This window comes from Trichechus manatus, unplaced genomic scaffold (assembly GCF_000243295.1).
Source record: "Trichechus manatus latirostris isolate Lorelei unplaced genomic scaffold, TriManLat1.0 scaffold00188, whole genome shotgun sequence".
In the NCBI taxonomy this organism is placed as follows: Eukaryota; Metazoa; Chordata; class Mammalia; order Sirenia; family Trichechidae; genus Trichechus; species Trichechus manatus.
Genome location: NW_004444124.1, coordinates 2,202,711 through 2,220,691, shown reverse-complemented (window position 1 = coordinate 2,220,691; position 17,981 = coordinate 2,202,711). Strand labels below are relative to the sequence as shown.

The following is a 17,981-nucleotide window of genomic DNA, read 5'->3' as shown; positions in this document are numbered from 1 at the left end:
AAAATGTCCATCTTCCACCGAGAGACTTAGTAGCAAGATTAATTAAATCAACTGTCTTTTCCATGGGCCTGGCATAAATTACTACTTGCCTTGGGCTAATAACTGATTTCAAGGCTGGCTTAAACCCAGGGAGTACTCAGTGAATGTTCTAACGATCATAGTACACAATAATGTATAGCCAGAGATTCTCCTATCTGTGCTATGTATTTATTCTGTCTTCAACCCTTGAATTAAGTTTTTTTTTTTTCCCCAAATAATAACATTTGCATGACTCAAATTGGCTAGTCTTTGTAACAGGCTAGTTCCATATTAACATCACATGAAAATATTTTTTTAATATAAGCAGTACACATTCTTGTTTAGGTTCATCTTAAGTTCCAGTTACACAGAAAGCTGGATAATAAAGAGTAGAAAGAAAAGGTTCCCCTTCTTTTACACCCCCGCAAGTATCCACTATTAATTTGTGTGTCTTCCGCAGCCTTTTTTAAGTATTTTCAAGTGTGTATGTGTCTATACAAATAATATAGACTTATTTTTAGTTCTATTAATGCATGTGATTATACTGTGTTATAATCTACTTTTCCATTTAACAGTATGAAACATTTTCATTTTCTCTGTTGTCAGTTTACTACTGCTCTATCATAACAGGCCAAAAAGCTTTCCCGGGAACCATTAACTCTGCTTAAGCATATCCAGATTTATATTTAGTTTATATCCCCCATTTACCATGCAAATTACCATGTGTATAATTATAAGTGTCTAATTTTTCAGAGATAAATTCATTTAAAGTGAATGAAACCCAGTCACCAACCAGAAAGACCATTTCATTCTCCCTACTCATCTCCCTAAAACGACATATCTGGACCCCTAAGAATCCTTTGTTTTGGTTTTTGTAATTTGCAGAGATACAATTTAAGGAGATGCAGACTTGCAAAATGGCAATAAAATTGGTTGGATCTTCTCCAACATCTCCAGGTATTTGGAGAACTGAAATTTAATTTCCTTGGTGGTTAATGGGGTTTGCCTGGCCAAGCTTCTGGGCATGACTGACATTGGGAGCTGGGCTTTCTGGTCTTCTTCACCATTCCAGGGGTGTACAGTAGGGTTGGTGAGGGTTGTTTTTTCTGTTTTGGTGGGTCTCTGTAGGGCAGGCATCTCTATTCTGACAGATCTCCCAAAATGGTTCTGGCAGCATTGCCCTAAACAGCCCATCAGAGGCTTGGGACCCCACACTTGGGGGTGATGGGTCTTTGACCTTTTATGACATTTTCCATTGTTCGCAAAAATAATGTATTTTTTCCTACTATGTACACATGCATTTAAGAGGCTATCTATTTTTTGGCCCCTTTGAACATCACCATTTTTCAGGCTATCATATGATAGTTGTTTTTCGGTTTTTGTTTTTGTTTTTTCCAGAAATAGTTTGTAATTTTATTATCTGATTTTATTAAGTATTATTTCTGGTTTCCTAAATAATTTGAAATGTGTGGTAGACTCTAGATGGGACCATTTTGTTGTTTGAAAATAAATTACTTGATCAATGCACTAATCCCATGAAAGATTGGCTGTACCTTATGACAGCTTGTCTACATTCCTAATTATTAACCCTTCCCATCCTTTCAGAATGAATTACGTGAATTTAATTTTCATTTCTCAGACACAAGCCATCTTAACCATTATGCATCATGTGGTGACTTTGTATATTTTCTGTTGTATCTCACTAAATTTATACCTAAAACTTTTTTCGGTAACTTCGCTGAACAAGAAAATAGGATTTTGTCAGCCACTGCCTTCTAAGTTCTGGCTCAGCTTTCCCTTGCTGACTTTCCCCCGTTGGGCACCACTTCTGACTAGTTCTCAACCCTTGTTATACCTACTCCTGCAGTGTTGACTTGCCCTTGGCAATGAGTAAGGCTTTATGGTTGGGGTTAGAAAAAGCAGAGGAAAGATAAACCAAGAGAGATTTAAATAGAGATCTCATTTGCTGAACTCTTAGGTTACTTTGAATGTTTATTTCAGCACATCCTCATTCCCATCCCTCCCCTCTCACTCCACCCCAAAACACTGAATTGAAATTCTAGGAAAAAGCCAAGCCCTGCCTTAGGAAATCCCAATTGTTTCTTCTTTAAATGAGTATATCTGTGTCAATTGTGATTTTTTTTTTCTTTTTTTTAAACTATACTCTGGCAGGATCAGAAAAATAATTACACTGGATTCACTTAACCTTTACTTGCGCTCATTTGCATTTAATTTTTGCATGTATAAAATTGGCTTATATACACAAAGTTTTGTGTGTGTGTGTGTGTGTGTGTGTGTGTGTGTGTGCATGTGTGTGTAGAAGCCCTGGTAGCGCAGTGGTTAAGAGCTTGGCTGCTAACCAAAAGATCTGCAGTTCAAATCCACCACCCACTCCTTGGAAAACCCTATGGGGTAGTTCTACTCTGTGAGTCAGAATGGACTTGACGGCAACAGGTGTTAGGGGATATGTACATATAGTTTCTGTGGTATCTTAACATACTGTAGTCTTGTTTCAGATTTCTTTCCACAAGAAAAGCAGGAAAAATGAAGATTAGGTTAAACATTAGGTTGTCAGTTAACTAGAGCAATTAATTGTTATTGGAATTGGTGCAAACTGCAAAAATAACCAGTATGCAGATTAATTGTAATAAAAGATTAAGCACATTGGTGATTAAAAACAAAAATATTGCAGATCAGTTTAAAACATCGTGCTTTTGACACCTGTAGGAACCGGTAGCTAGCTGCTACACTGTGTCTGGAGGATGAGAACCTCCTCACCTGAAGTAAGGTGTCTTCTACCCCGATGGAGTGAGACAAGGAGGCCCCTGACTGAGCAGTTCCCAGAACTAGAGGATTTGAGGAGAGAATAGAGAGAGCATAGAGTGCAGCTAGAACTTGATGTCTCTCTGCTCCACTCGGTCCTATTCTGTACATTCCGAAAGAGCGGTGAGCCCAGCTGAGAAGTGCCAGTGGACTGACTGGGTCTTACAACTTCGGGTGTTTGTGGCCTGGTTTCTCCCAAACAATTCCTAAACTGTTGCCCTTTAGTGTTTTGGTGATGTCTGTGAATTAGCAAATGTTCTTCAAAAGCCTGAATATTTTATTGTTTAATTATAATTCTTTTTAACTAAATTTGTGTTAAATGTAGTCTTTTTCCTTCTCTGCCATACTCAACAGCCTTTAACTCAATACTCAAATAGTAATTCAGAGGAAACTGACATTTAAATTCAGTATGTTGCATTGTGCACGTTTGAACTTTTCGGGCATTTTTATTGTAAGTTTTAAAATACACTCACTGTACAAGCAGTGGACAGGCCCTCCTTGAGCGCCGTGTCTCCTGAGAGCTCCGTTCCCACCTCCTTACCTAATAGCAGGGTGGCTTTGACTAGTCCTCTGGGGCCTTCGGAAGTTTCAACTAAACAGAAAAAGCATTTCCATGAAGATGTTTGGTTGTTTCTGTTTTTAAAACAAAGCAGATTTCTTTGGGGACCGTGTTCATTTGTGGCATCATCTCACACATGACAATGGCCAGGCTGTGTCCTCTAAAAGGGGAAGATAGCTTCTCTCCAGTGGGTGTTGGTTAGCTCACCCTTCTCAGCTGTAGCCCTTGGTTTTAGATGAAGTTTTTGTCCAAATCAAGTAGAAGTAGATGTACAATCTGTCATCATTCCAGCAAAAAAATAAAACTGATTTTTGCGGGGGACAGTTTTTTAATTCCAAGAAATTTCTCCAGCCTGTCAAAATCCAAGTTCTGCTTTTGTAATACCTATTTTAAAAGCAGATTTTTTTTTTCTTTTACACAAACATAACATTTAGGGGAGGAGGTACTTACAAGAAGTATTTACTTATTTTTAATGTTTCTCTGTAGAATTATTATTACACTGAGTTTGATAATTTTATGTTAACCTGTCACCCCGTCACTGGTTTCCAGATGTTTCGAGTACTGAAACAATTTATATTTTGCAACCTGTTTCTGTGAGACAGATTAAAGTGGAGCTGCTCTGGGGCCCTTGGGGGTCATGATTGGAAAACATCTGCTCCATGTGGTGGAGACGATTTCAGCAGTTACCTTGTCATGAGTAGTCAGTAACTGAGACAGGAAATGTTTTCCATCTTGTGTCATTGACCCAGAATCCTCAAAAGGCAGCAGAACTGAAGTAGCTTAATGTAGGTTGTCTGCACTTATTTCCAGAGTCTGTTTAAAAGGTTGTCTGGCTTTCTTTGTATCATTAAAACCCAGTGTGATCTTTCTAACAATGCCTCAGGCACTCTCATTTAGAAAGTCTTAGTGCAACTCATTCATTTGAATGAGTTAATTCTCACTCAATGGAAAGATCCTGCAGACCTTAGGGGAGCGGAGCTAGGTCTGCAAGGGCCTGCAGGGAGCTTTTGAGAGAGTGGCTGGAGCTGGGTTTATAGGCTGCTAAACTCCACACCCCTTCTCTTTGCTGTCCCCTCCCGTTTTTCACACACACGCCTACCTCCACACCTCTAACCTGCCCCTCTCAAAAAAATAAATTAGTGAAGAAAAATACCACCCCGTCATTAAGGCGGGGTGGGTATCTTAAGATGCCAAGTCATGGCTTTCAGAGAAGATCCAAGCAGACTGGTCTGCTTTTAAACTGCAGAATTTAGAGCGCATTTAGACTGTTATTTTCAGTGCTGAAGATGGGGGTCAGGTTCAGAATCCCATGTGTGAGAAGCTCTGTTTAGTCTGTAATTCTGAGCTAGACTTCAGATTGTATTTAGTTCAGTGAGTGTTCGCCCTCTTCTCCACTGTGCTAAAACCTAACAAGAAACAACCTCTGAATGTAAAGTCCAGCTTTGGATCTAGGAAGAAGGTACACATTCCCAGTGTGGTGTGCCATCAACCTATCCAAAATTGAGAAGCAGCCTGCTTTTCCAGTCTAATCCTAAAACACATCCAAAAATAGCATTGACTCAGTTTGTAAACGTCCACATCCTCTTCGAAAGCCACCTTCTCCTTGTCTCCCTTCCTTTGAGCTCCCATACCACCCAGAGGAGCAGGATGTAGTTGGCGGGCACACGTCTCTGTTTGTCCATCTTGGTTTTTGATCTCGGGTTTTACACCAGCCTTGTGAGCCATTTGCCTCCACATCCCCCATTTTACTAGGTATAGTTCAGTATAAACTCAGGAAAGATCTGTAGTTGCAAAAGTATCAGTGAGCTGTCCAGGATCACACACTAAGCCTGACCCCGTGGCTTCTGACCCCTGGTCCACTGTTCTTCTCAGTATCCCCCCTTGCCACATTTTCTCTGGGATAGCTTCTTGATTGGTCATAGGAAACCCAAAATGTTTATTGAGCTCCTTATATCTCAAAGGGAAGAAATATTGAGGAACAAGATGTATTGGTCTTAGAGCCCAAAAGCCAGCCTGCAAATACAAGAACAACCTCTGGCTGTGATTTAACCGTAATGTTCACATTTCACGTAGGTAGTTAAGCCACAGCTACTTCCTTCATGGGGCGTGAAGTCAGGGTAATCATTAAGCCTTTATAACATGCAGAAAATAAATCCATGGTCCACAATTCCCAGGGGAAGGTCTTAAATGAACCTCAACTCTTAATGATTTCCATGAAGTTTGTACTTAGTAAATTAAATTATAAAAAGGTAGACTTTTCTGCTGCTTGAATATGCAATGTTTTGAGTAATTCCTCATTTTTATTCTTCATTTTAGAAACTTTGTGAATACTTTTATTCAGTTTAAGAAGCCTATTATTGTAGCAGTAAATGGCCCTGCCATTGGACTAGGAGCATCTATATTGCCTCTTTGTGATGTGGTCTGGGCTAATGAGAAAGCCTGGTTTCAAACACCCTATACCACCTTCGGACAGAGTCCAGATGGCTGTTCCACCGTTATGTTTCCCAAGATTATGGGAGGAGCGTCTGTGAGTACTTTTTTAAAAACTCATTCTGGAAGCTTTCATGAAGAAATTTAATTTGATTATTATTTTTCTAAATATATGTAAAGTGTCATTCTGTGAGAACTTTCCATCAAATGTACTTGTAATTCATTTCTTGTTCATTAACTTATGTTCTTCGTTAAACCATAGAAGCTTTCCATATTTTGGTTCCCAGAGTGTTTATCGACAAGTGTTTTGCATCATTTGCTAGAGAAGGACTCATTCAGAGAGGAGTCTATATCTTTTTATAACTAACACTGATTTTTGACATTATTAAATACCCAGTTTGAAACCCAAACAGACACAGTTTGCAATTGAAAGGCTCTTTACCTGGTAAACTGAAAGCCGCACTTTTAAGAGAAAGGAATGAGGGAGCAAGACTAGCTTAAGAGTTTTTTCTACATACTGTTGGGGTTTTATTTTTAACTGTTTAATCCATCCATAATAATAGTTTGTGTTTGTACTGTAGTTTGTGATTGTCAAGCAATTACATGTATCTCATTCCTGGTTCCTTGAAATAGGATGAGTGATAGTGTCATGGGTTGGGTTCCCCAGAAGCAGACACTAAGCTTGGCATGTAGGAGAATTATTAGGTAATCAGCACCTGTTGAAGAAAGGGAGAAGGACGTAGGCCCGACGGCTCTGACAGGCCCGTGGGGAGCTCTGGAGCGTAGCAGCCGGCCCCAGTTGTCCCAGGGGGGCTGAAGCAGCTGGGCCTTTATGTCCACCAGCCATTGGATGCGGGCTGCCCAGGAAGGGTGTGTGCCCTTGAACAAGGAGGTGCTCTGCAACTGAGGTGAACCCTGAAGAGGCTGATAGTTGATGGCTATCTGACATACTCCCAGCAGCTGGGACAGCAAACCTTCCTTGAAGGAGGTCTGGGCAGCATGTCTCTGTGACCACCACAGTCCACCCCTTCTGCCATCAGGAAAGAACCACTGGTGGACACTAAAATTGTAGGTGAAAGTATGAGAAAAGGGATATTTGCTTCTTCTCATTACTTACAAAGGGGAAAACAGTAATGTCACAGTGGAGAACCTGGCAGGCATCACAGTACAAAGTAATCAGAGTTAGCCTAGTAAAACTTAGTAACCTCTGGTACACTTTGATATGATGTGCTGAGAAGGGCCCAGCGTCACTTCTGTGCTGTTCATGTCAAAATGCATCGCCTCAGTCTAATCATGAGAAAACACCAGGCAAAACCAAACTGAGGAGCATTCTACAAAATAGCTGACCAGTCGTCTTCAAAAGTATCAAGGTCATAAAAGACAAAAGGGAAGACTGAGCAACAGTCACAGATTAGAGGAGACTAAGGAGACATGACAGCTGAATGCAGTTTAGGGACCTGGACCAGAGAAAGGACATTAGTGGGAAAACTGGAGAATTTTGAGTAAGGCCTGTAGTTTAGTATTATATCATTGTTAATTTTCTGGGTTTGATTATTGTAAGATGTTAACATTAGGGAGAACTGGTTGAAGGATATATGGGAACTCTCTGTGCTGCTTGTACAATTTTTCTGTAAGTCTGAACTTACTCAGAAAACAAAAAGTTTAAAATATGAAAGAAGAAGAGGCAGAGGAAAATCAATAGGACCAGCGACAGCCCCCACTGCCCACTGGTCTCAGGGCCATATGGTATCTTCATCATCATCCTTCACTATTCTAGATTTCCCCCACCACACACACACGCAAACAGCCACCACCTCTGCTAGCCTGATGGTGTGACCCTCATCCCCGAGGGGTCTTCGCCCTGATCACCATGACATTCCCAGGGTAGAGTTGCTTGTACTTGTCCAGTTAACAGGCGAGTACCAAGAGGCCCCACGCAGCTCTCTGGGTTCCTGCCCTGCCCTATTGTGTAACAATGGGCCAGGCTCCTCCCGTTTAGCAAGGTCAGATAACCTTATTAGGATGAAATTCCTTGCCTGCCAGCCCCAGACACAGGGAACACAGAGTCTAGGCAGTGGCCATAGCTCTTAAGTTCAGGGGGACTCTTGATGTGTCGCTGGCAGGCATGTGCCCCCTCTGGGGCCCAGCAGAGCCTGAAGAAGAAAGGATAGGAAACAGGCATCCCTCAGTAGATTATCAGGAGTGATGGAAAGTGAGGCTGTACGTACTTCCTCCCTTGTTTCCTGGATGACGCATCTTCCTCCTGGAGACACAGGACCAGATGTAGGCCACTGGTACAGTGTGTGTCCTATAAATTGGAAGATGGTACCCATCCCCATAAAGCCATCTCCCGACCATGCTTCACCTGCACCTCTGGCCACTCCACTCCCGCTAGGCTGGCCGTTTCTGGATGGCGCCTTCTGGTGTACTGGGCTCACTCCGTGCTCCCTTTGCTGTGAAGCAGGTCTCTGGCCTGACACGATGCTGGTGACATCCCATGCTGGTGGAGCATGTGCTCCATTAGCTCAGAGTGATGTTGACTCAGGCCCTGCAGGCAGGGAACGCAGCCCACACACAGAAGGAGTGTCAGTCTTGTTAAATCATCTTTCACCAGGTGGCTGGTTGGGTGGTAGCCGCAAGAATGATGTCCTTAAGGGGCTCAACATTGGGGCATCTGGCTGCCAAGTTGGACACTCAGCAGCCCATAGTAGCTAAATGAGCCTCAGTGAGTGGAGGTCATGCTGGCTGGTTTACCCGGGCACAGCTCCATCACTCACACTGAGGCTGCCCACTAGTGTCCATGTGCTGGCACTGGGGTAGCTGGTGACCAACACGGGCTGACGTCCCTGTCTTGCTTAGTCTGTGATGGGTGCTCCCTGGGGGCATTAGCATGAGATGCCGCAGTCTTCACACTTCCGCATAGATCCACAACATGCATTGTCCTCAGTCTTCCCCCCCTTCTCTTTCAGGCCCCTGACACCAGCCAGGCATTCACCACGGCCCATGGATTAGTGTCTATTCCCACCTTGATCCGCTTCCTTCTGTGCAAAGTGACCGACTAGGCATGTCTTTCAGTTTAGAGGGGGTTTCCCTAGCATTGCTGGGCGAGGCTCAGCAAAGTTGCCATCCCCGTTTTCTGTGCCAGCCTCGGTCACTGAAGTCCCCATGTGGCCACAGGTGCCAGCTAAGGGAAGGGAACTGGTGCAGTTGTGGTGGCTAACATGGGGGTCTGGGCCACCTGCTTGTACAGCTACAACTGCTCACCGGTGCTAGTGCCTGATGATCCCAGACACACCACGTGCACCTCAACAGTAGCCACTGCTGGGCCTGGTTGTTTCACTAGAATTTGAGTTCTTCACCCCACTTTTCTCCTGCTCCGTTGGAGACTCTCTCTTATGTTTTCCAGGATTGTTTTATGTATTAAATGAGTTAATGCCTGAGAAAGGAGTGCAGAGGAGAAGGTCATGCCAATAACTTTTCAAATTAGTGACAAACAGACCTTTTATAATTTAGATTTCTTGGTTAAGTCCTTGCGATTCTGTATTAGACAATAAAACTAACCTTTTACATACTTCTGTAATCACAGCCCGGTATGTTACATTCCCATCACCTAGTTGATGACCACCTCAGGAGTGGCTCACTCTTGGTAGAAGGGCCTGGAGAGTGGCTCGGAGACCAGACCCTGGAGATTGTGAAACAGAGGCCCAGCCAGGGCAGGCGTCTTCACCAGTCAATCCTGGGGTTGGATATCGAGGGTGAATTTCTTGGGTTGGGTTTTCTTCCTGCCTCCCCATCACATTTCTTTTTTGTTTTTAAATATTTTACTGTGTTTTTGGTGAAAGTTTACAGCAAATCAGGTTCCCATTTAACAATTTCTGTACGTGTTGTTCAGTGACATTGGTCACATTTTCCGCGTTGTGTCAACAGTCTCATCATTTCTGTTCTGGTTGTTCCATGTACAGTCTAGCTTTCCTGTGCCACCCCCCTCCCCCAAACTTCTCATCTTTGCTTTAGGGTAAATGTTGACTGTTTGGTCTCATATAGATGTTTTTTTTTTTAAGGAGCACAGTACTCATGAGTGATTGTTTATGTTATGAGTCAATCTGTTATTTAGCTGAAGGGTGACCTCTGCAGGTGATATCAGTTCAAAGTTTAAAGGGTATCTCAGGTTCCTCTAGTCTCTACCAGTCCAATAAGTCTGGCCTTTTTTTTTTTTTTTAAGAATTTGAGTTTTGTTCTACAATTTTATCCTATTCTGTCTGGGACCATCTATTGTGTCCCTGGTCAGAAGGGTCAGTACTGGTAACCAGGCACCATCTAGTTCTGATCTCAGGATAGATGAGGCCATGGTTCATGTATGCAATTAGTCGTGTAGGCTACTTCTTTGAATCTTTGGTTTCCTTCCTTCTCTTTTGCTCTAGACAAGTAGAGATCAGTAGTTTTATCTTAGATGGCTGCTCACAAGATTTTAAGACCCAAGACGCTAGTTAGCAAACTAGAATGTAGAACATAAACTTTATGGACTATGTTGTGCTGGTTGACCTAGTTATCCCACGAGACTGTGGTCCTAAGCCTTCAAAGCCAGTAAAGCAATCCTGTGAGGTGTTTGGTTATGTCTGGGAAGTACCTGTGACTGTTCTGCCTGTGTGCTTTATTATAGATATGAATATATATACAGTACTCCCAAACATGTATATATGCATGTGCCTACAGATACACCTATACATGCACATGTATATACACACATATACCTTCCTATACACATATGCATGCATACCTACCTGTGTAGCCACTCACGAATTTTTTGGTTTGTTACTGCTGCTGTTGCAAAATTGTGTATGTTATAGCATTTACCAGTAACATCTATCACATTTCATATCAACATGAATCCTCTCTTTCAGGCAAATGAAATGTTGCTCAGTGGACGGAAGCTGACTGCGCAGGAGGCATGTGGCAAGGGACTGGTCTCCCAGGTGTTTTGGCCAGGGACATTCACACAGGAAGTGATGGTTCGAATTAAGGAACTTGCCTCATGTAATCCAGTTGTAAGTCTAACTGTTCTTACAAATGTTACTTTTAAAATATGGTCTTTTCCTCCAAAGAGCTCACACAAATACAGTATCTCCTAAATATTCCACTTTTGCTCTCTACAGAGCACCTTTGTGTGAAATGCTGATAAAAACTATAATTGATAAGTGCGGTTCCAGATCTCTCCCTTTGCAAATACACAAGAATTAAAAGAATGACATTAATCTGGCATTGCTATCTGAAATTTAGTAATTTAACATGTCCTATAGATGGGGACCTGGTGACACAGTGGTTAAGTGCTATGGCTGCTAACCAAAAGGTTGGCAGTTCGAATCCACCAGGCACTCCTTGGAAAACCTATGGGGCAGTTCTACTCTGCCCTATAGGGTCGCTATGAGTCAGAAACCACTCAACAGCAACAGGTTTTATAGATGTATACAGAAACTAACATTTATACAGTTCTTTACTGTTCTCCACGGGAGAAAGATACGGCAGTCTGCTTCCATAAAGATTACCATCTTGGAAACCCTGTGGAGCAGTTCTCAGTCCTAAAGGATCGCTGTGAGTCGGAATTGACTCAACAGCAGTGGGTTTGGTTTTTAGTTTGGGTTTACTGTTCCCAGCGCCCTTTCATAGAATCGTGTTTCATTCCCCCCACCCACACCCACACCCACACACACACGCACCGTGGACCCTTAAGTTTTTGTTTAATAAATGTGCTGGAAATATTTAATCGTCTGCCAACAAAATTGCATTTAGCAAATGACAGGATGAAGTGTTGTTTAATATTAACTGGCACAACTCCCGTCCAAACTATGCCAGACGTATCTATGAACAGCCATCTTATTATTTAAATTAACTTTTGGCCCCTCAGCATGCATTCTCACCATTTTTTTCACGATCATCAAAAGAATGGATGTCCAGTTCGAGGCCTTCGTGGGCTGCCAGAAGTCACATGGGGGCTAGGGCTGCAGATAGCCCCATTCTCAGTAGCTCAATAGCCATTTTGAAACTGAGAGTGTATCCAATATCTGGTGTAAAACATACTTTATTCAGATATTAGGCCTGACATGTATTGTGAAAAGGGGGCAGCCTTTTTAACAGGTAATTGCTCAACTTGGAGGGTTGCCTCCATAATCGGGTAAGACATGGAGCCAGCATGGGCACACACACACACACGCCCCTCTGGCTTACTGCTTGTCGTTTGGCCCAGGTGCTTGAGGAGTCCAAAGCCCTTGTGCGTTGTAACATGAAGATGGAGCTGGAACAGGCGAACGAGAGGGAGTGTGAAGTGCTGAAGAAAATCTGGGGCTCAGCCCAAGGGATGGACTCCATGTTGAAATACCTGCAGAGGAAGATCGATGAGTTCTGACTGTCAGAGTGCCTAATGAACGACACTGGAACTATTTGTTGCAGGACGTCCGCGGCTCCACGTCGCCCTACTCCACCCTCACAGCCTGAAATAAGTTTACCCATAACTCACGCTTGGAACCAGGACTAGGAACCTCCAAGCTATTTATTATCAAGGAGTTTTTAAGTACTGTAACTTTACAATAAATAACTACAAAGCTCCTTTGTCCAAACGTCATTGTTTTATACTTCATGTACACACAAGTATGAAAGTGTAATGGTGAGCACTACACTGCTCCTCAAAGCTCTCGTTTCTGTTATCTTTGGCTAGTACTGTATAAAAAGGAAAAGAATTGTGTTTTGCTGTTTTTGGGTGGCAGGAAAGTCTGGAATAATGTCATTTCCCCTCATTTTTTCCTTCTAGAGCACAGAATCTAAAGGGTGTTAGCCAGCGTCACCTTCCCTGCTCCAGATAACGATAAAGATTGATCTGAGACGTTGCCTTTGTCTCCGGGAAGGTACACATACCTCAGAGATGGAAAATTCTAAATCAAAAATAAGGCTTCTCTTTTAGGATGACTTTCTGATGAAAAGTTCCCGATGAGCATACCCAAACTAAATGTCCACTTAGGGTCTATGCTAAGACATCAACTGGTCCCCTTCCTTTTTTAATATATCAGTTCTTACCCAGTTAACATGAAGAAACCACTGTCTCTCTAGAAGAAAGCTTGTTTTGCAGTATTAGTGAATCACTGAATAGCTTAAGTATGAATATCTAAGTTATAAGTTAGACTTAGTGGGTTTTAAATAATTAGTTTTTTGACCCTTTTGAAAAATAACTACATAAATGCTTCTTGTTGCTGGGTGAGAAATACTACTTTATATATAGTTTTGGTTTTCTATTTGCAGATATAATTGATGTATTACACCAAAAAGAAGTATTTTTATGTTTATAATGTGTAATTTTTAGGTTCACTTAGAATATATTTTATTTAATAAGTTAAAATTCTTTTGGCACACTATTAAATGCAGAAACTCCTTTAAAAAAAAAACTACCTTATATTAGACATTTAATGTTTTTTGTCTACGCTTTTATGTCTGCACAATATACTGACTACAGTATGGTGTCCAAGAGTGCCCTGTGTACATAGACATTTTGCCTTCCTTCCGGGAGGGTGCTGATTCCTGACTACAGATGCCTTTTATTAGTTAGGCTTCTGAGCTTGCAATCATATTGAATGTATGAAGAATGAAATAAAATCAAACCTTATTTTTGTATAGTTTTGGAGTTTATACTTAGAGCTGACCACCTCCCGACGGCATGGAGAGCTGTACAGTGTGTAAATCTACCTTTGCCTTGGGATTTGATTGGTACAGTATTTTTGCATCTGTGGGACCTACTTTTTTGTTCAGTAGTTTGAACTATATATAAACTGTACAATCTGTAAAGTTTTTATAGAATAAATATTCAGCTGTGAAAACTGGTTAAATAAAACTAATATTTCTTAACACATTTCAAATGTTTAGTAATTCTTTACTTCTGAGATCTCTTCATGAGGTGTTTTGTCTAATTTTTTTGTGAAATATGTGGATAAAACATTTGTACAGCTTTAAGATTATTGAGACAAACACCTGTGTAACTACCAGCTGGGAAGAAATAGTACCCTCCCGAGTCACCTCTACCATGGCCCTCCTCACCAGGTTACCATTTCCTGCATTTTGTGTTCACCTTCCCCTTCTCTTTATTGTGTTAACACCTGTGAAGATACTCCTAAAATACTATTTAGTTCTGCTTATTTTTGAACTTCATATTCTGTCACCTATGAATTTCTGTAGTTTGCGTCTTCAGTATTATGTTTAAGAGATTTATCTGTGTTAAGTAGAGTTGTACCCTGTTTCTTCTCTACCCAAACCTACCATGTAGATATTTTTATCCCTGTTTTTACAGATAAGTAACCTGAAATGGAGCCCTGGTGGCATAGTGGTTAAGAGCTCGGCTGCTAACCAAAAGGTCAGCAGTTCAAATTCACCAGCCACTCCTCCGAAACCTAGGGGGCAGTTCTACCCTGTTTTATAGGATCACTATGAGTTGGAATCGACTTGATGGCAACAGTTTGGTTTTTTTGTTTGTTCAACCAAAGTATCAAACCCTGGGCTCAAGGTCATGTAGATAACTGGTCAAGGATAGGACCAGGCTTCTGACCCAGGTTGTGTGGCAAGGCCCATATTCTAGCTACTTTACCATGATGTCTGTTTTATGGAATTTACAAATAAAAGAACTAACTCAGTAGATTCACCTCTAATAAGGGGTCTAGGTCCATTATCCAAGACTACATCCTTCAGACTGCACTAGCTGAGCACTGGAGACTAGGCACTAATGCCCACCTAGGCCTCAGACCAAGGACATCACCCTCTTGACCTTAAACTTTCCTCAGCTGTAATGCTAATGGTAATAATAGCCAGCACTTACAGTGCAGTACATGCCAGGTACCGTTACAGGCACTTTACATGTACTGAGTATTCATTTTACAGATAATTTATTAATATAAATAATGCAATAATTATAAAATGAGAGCCCTCAAAAAACTTTTTGGTAGGCTGATATTTCTCATCCCTAGCAAGTAGTTAAGACTAAAGATACCAGAAGAACACAGAACTCTTTTAAAGATCATTAAGGGAAATCCATAACCGTGATATGAACTGGGGAGGAGAGGGCGCCTGGCTGGGGTTGCAGATGTGACTCTCGGCCCCCATCACACAGAGAGTGAAAGGTGTGTCAGGAGCACAGGGTCAGTGGCCAGCTTCCTTGGCCAAGTCCCACTCCTAGTTTGGCCACATCACAGAGGCTCCAACCCACTCATCCATTACTTGTCTGCTTACACAGTCTAAACAAAGGTTATAGCTTCTTCAGAGAAAGGAAGTTGTGTGTGCTACAGTAACATATCTTAAAGCCATAAGCTGTGTAGCAGGGGTATATAAGTGTGTGTGTGTGTGTGTGTGTATGTTTTTATGTTACAATGTAAAATTCAGGAAAATGGAAATTAAAGTTAAAATTCATTGGACCTTGATTTTATTGTTAACCAGTGCCTCTATGTAACAATTCAGAAGCACTGTTGGAGGTTTTCTAGAGGGTGGGGAGAGGTGTTATGATATTGGGCCAGCCTTCCTTCCTGTTACCAAGCAGAGAGGGTGTTTAAATCTCACACTGAGAGAGCTTGGACTGGCCCAGCTCCTCCAGATGCAGAAATAGCTTGTAGACCATCAAATCTCAAGAATGTCTCTCCTCCATTTGAAAATAGCCCTAAATCCCCAGCTACAGAGCAGCCTCAAATCACCCACCACTTCTACCCACACAGAATCACAGGCCCATGCTATGCCAGAGCTGGACGGGACTCCAGATGGCTGGTTCCCCCCCTACCCTTCCCCGATCCCAGGCACAGACAAGTTGCGTTACTTGCCCTGGGTCCAGTGCCGCAGATGCCTGGTATCAGAGATTGTGATTTAATTGGCCTGGTGTGCAGCCTGGGCAGGGAGTCTTTAAAGATCTCCAGGTGATTCTAATCTGCAACAAAGTTTAGACCGTCACTTCTCTACCCTACTTTTAACCAATCTTCATCTTAATCTGATTTTAGCAAGTAATGGTGTTGAGGAAGGCAGGCACATGAGCAGTGGGGGGAAGGGCACTTCTAGGCTGTATGATGATGGGTAAGCCACCTGATCCCTTTGAGCCTCAGTTTCTCATGTATAAAATGAAACAGGTGCATGTGATGGTGTAGAGATCCTTCCTACGCTCAAGTTCTGAGCTTTACTCCAGGGCCCAACGCCGCCCAGGATAACTGTTTTCACCTCCCCCGAGTCTCTTCGTCTGGAAGGTCAGAGCTGCCTGGTATGTTCAAATGGAGGCCATTTGAAAAGTCCTAAAGGGTCCTGCTCAGAAATACCTTCCCACACACCTTTTCTAGGGCAAAAGCCTGAGGTTAATGTGTCAGAAGTCCAGAAGCCCAACTGCACCCTAGGATAAGAAGGTCACAAGCTGGGAAGATGGAAGTGTCAGTAACAGGCCAGCAGGTGGATTGCTCCTGGAGAGAATAGGATTTGGGGGAAGCAGATGGGACTGAGCTTCCCGAGAGCAGAGCTGGACTAAGCTGATAATAGCCATGTGTCCCAAAACTGCCCCTCTCTTATATGCATCTATAGCCACTACTTCTATTCATAACATATCTCGTTGCTAAACCTTGTCCCTTAGAAAAACCACCACATTCCTTAACCAGATACTTCAGATCTCCCCTAAACACTTAATGGGTGTAGATTTTAGATTATTTTTAATCTGTCACTTCATGATTTTCTGTCATAATGCTCAGGTATTTGTAATCACAAAGCAATCATGGGAAGAATTCAGCTTCCAGTAATTATGAACTAGATCTGGATAATTTGGACCTCCCCTCCTCCACCCCGCCATCTCACCCCCCACTGAAGACAACTAAAAATGCTAGGATAAATGTTTAAAATTATTCCAAAAAAAAACCACTGCCATCAAGTCAATTCCAACTCATAGCGACACTATAGGACAGAGTAGAACTAACGCACAGGGTTTCCAAGGCTGTAAATCTTTCCCGAAGCAGACTGCTACATTGTTCTCCCATGGAGGGGCTGGTAGGTTTGAACCCCTGACCTTTGGTTAGCAGCCAAGTACTTAACCACTGTGCCACCAGAGAGCCCACTTGTATGAAATATCTAGAATAAGCAAATGCATAGAGACAAAAGTTTATTAGTGGTTACCAGGAGCTGGAGGGAGGAGGGAATGGGAAGTTTTTGCTTAAAAAGAAGAAAAGAAAGGAAGGGAAAAAAATTGGGAGGGGAAAAAAAAAGAGGAATAAGTTTTTCAAGGTAAAAGTAGGGCAAAAGGTATTCCCAGCAGAGGGAGCTTGTGGGCAAAGTGGGGGAGATGTCAAGCTAACAGATCTTTAAACACAATATGTAAGCAAAACAAATTCCTGGGCCACACCTTCAGACTTTCTGATTGTTTCAGGACTAAAATATAAAGTAGACTGTAAACTCCACGAGGCAAGGCTTGTTTCCTTCACTGATGAAGGAAAAAAAAATCCATAAGGGGGATGAACAAGGGACTATGGGAGAGACCCTCTAAATGTCCTAGGAAAAGTTTGAGGGCTTTACAGAAGAGGAAAGGGAGAAAGAAGTAGTTATTTCTTATCTCACATGAGTAGTGATTTGCTAATTTGGCAAAAATAAAAAGGTATTTTGGTTACAGGAGAGAAAAACATAAAATTCACAACTGTTTACCTGCCTTCTCTACTGCCCATCTCCACCTTCCCCTCACCTATATCCAGTGCTGCAGGGGGAAAAAAAAAGAACGATTTCTTGTAAAACCTAACTGTTCTATCAAGAAAGGTCAGACAATTTTCATCCAAATTTAGTGTAATGCAGTTAAATATATAGTATGTGTAGAACAAAACAAAATATATAGATACATGCTGTTTACAAAAAAAAAAAATCTAAAACTGAAAAGTTTAAGGGTAGAAAATACATGTTGTGCAAATACCAAACAAAAATTGATGTGGCCATGTTAGTATCAAATAAAATATCTATTAAGGCAAAAAGCATACCAGAGGAAAAAGTTGCTTTACAATGGCAACATATTGAATTCTATGGAAAGATGTAACAATTTCAACTTTGTGTGCACCTAATAACTTACCCTCAAAATATATAAAGCAAAAATTAACATTTACTAGAGAAAATAGACAAGTACAAAAAC

At 41.8% G+C, this 17,981-nt stretch overlaps 1 protein-coding gene across 2 annotated transcripts in view; it reads left to right on the top strand.

Annotated features, from left to right (window-relative positions):
• CDYL (chromodomain Y like) overlaps positions 1–14,179 on the top strand; it is a 257,105-nt gene extending 242,926 nt beyond the window's left edge. The window contains exons 5-7 of one of the 2 annotated variants that reach the window (XM_023741735.1): positions 5,717–5,927; positions 10,732–10,875; positions 12,072–14,179. In XM_023741735.1, the coding sequence (XP_023597503.1) occupies positions 5,717–5,927; positions 10,732–10,875; positions 12,072–12,230 (514 nt within the window). In that variant the 3' untranslated portion in view covers positions 12,231–14,179. The remainder of the gene's footprint in view (positions 1–5,716; positions 5,928–10,731; positions 10,876–12,071) is intronic. The other variant, XM_004387555.2, reaches the window with a different exon arrangement.
• The last annotated feature ends 3,802 nt before the right edge of the window (positions 14,180–17,981 follow it).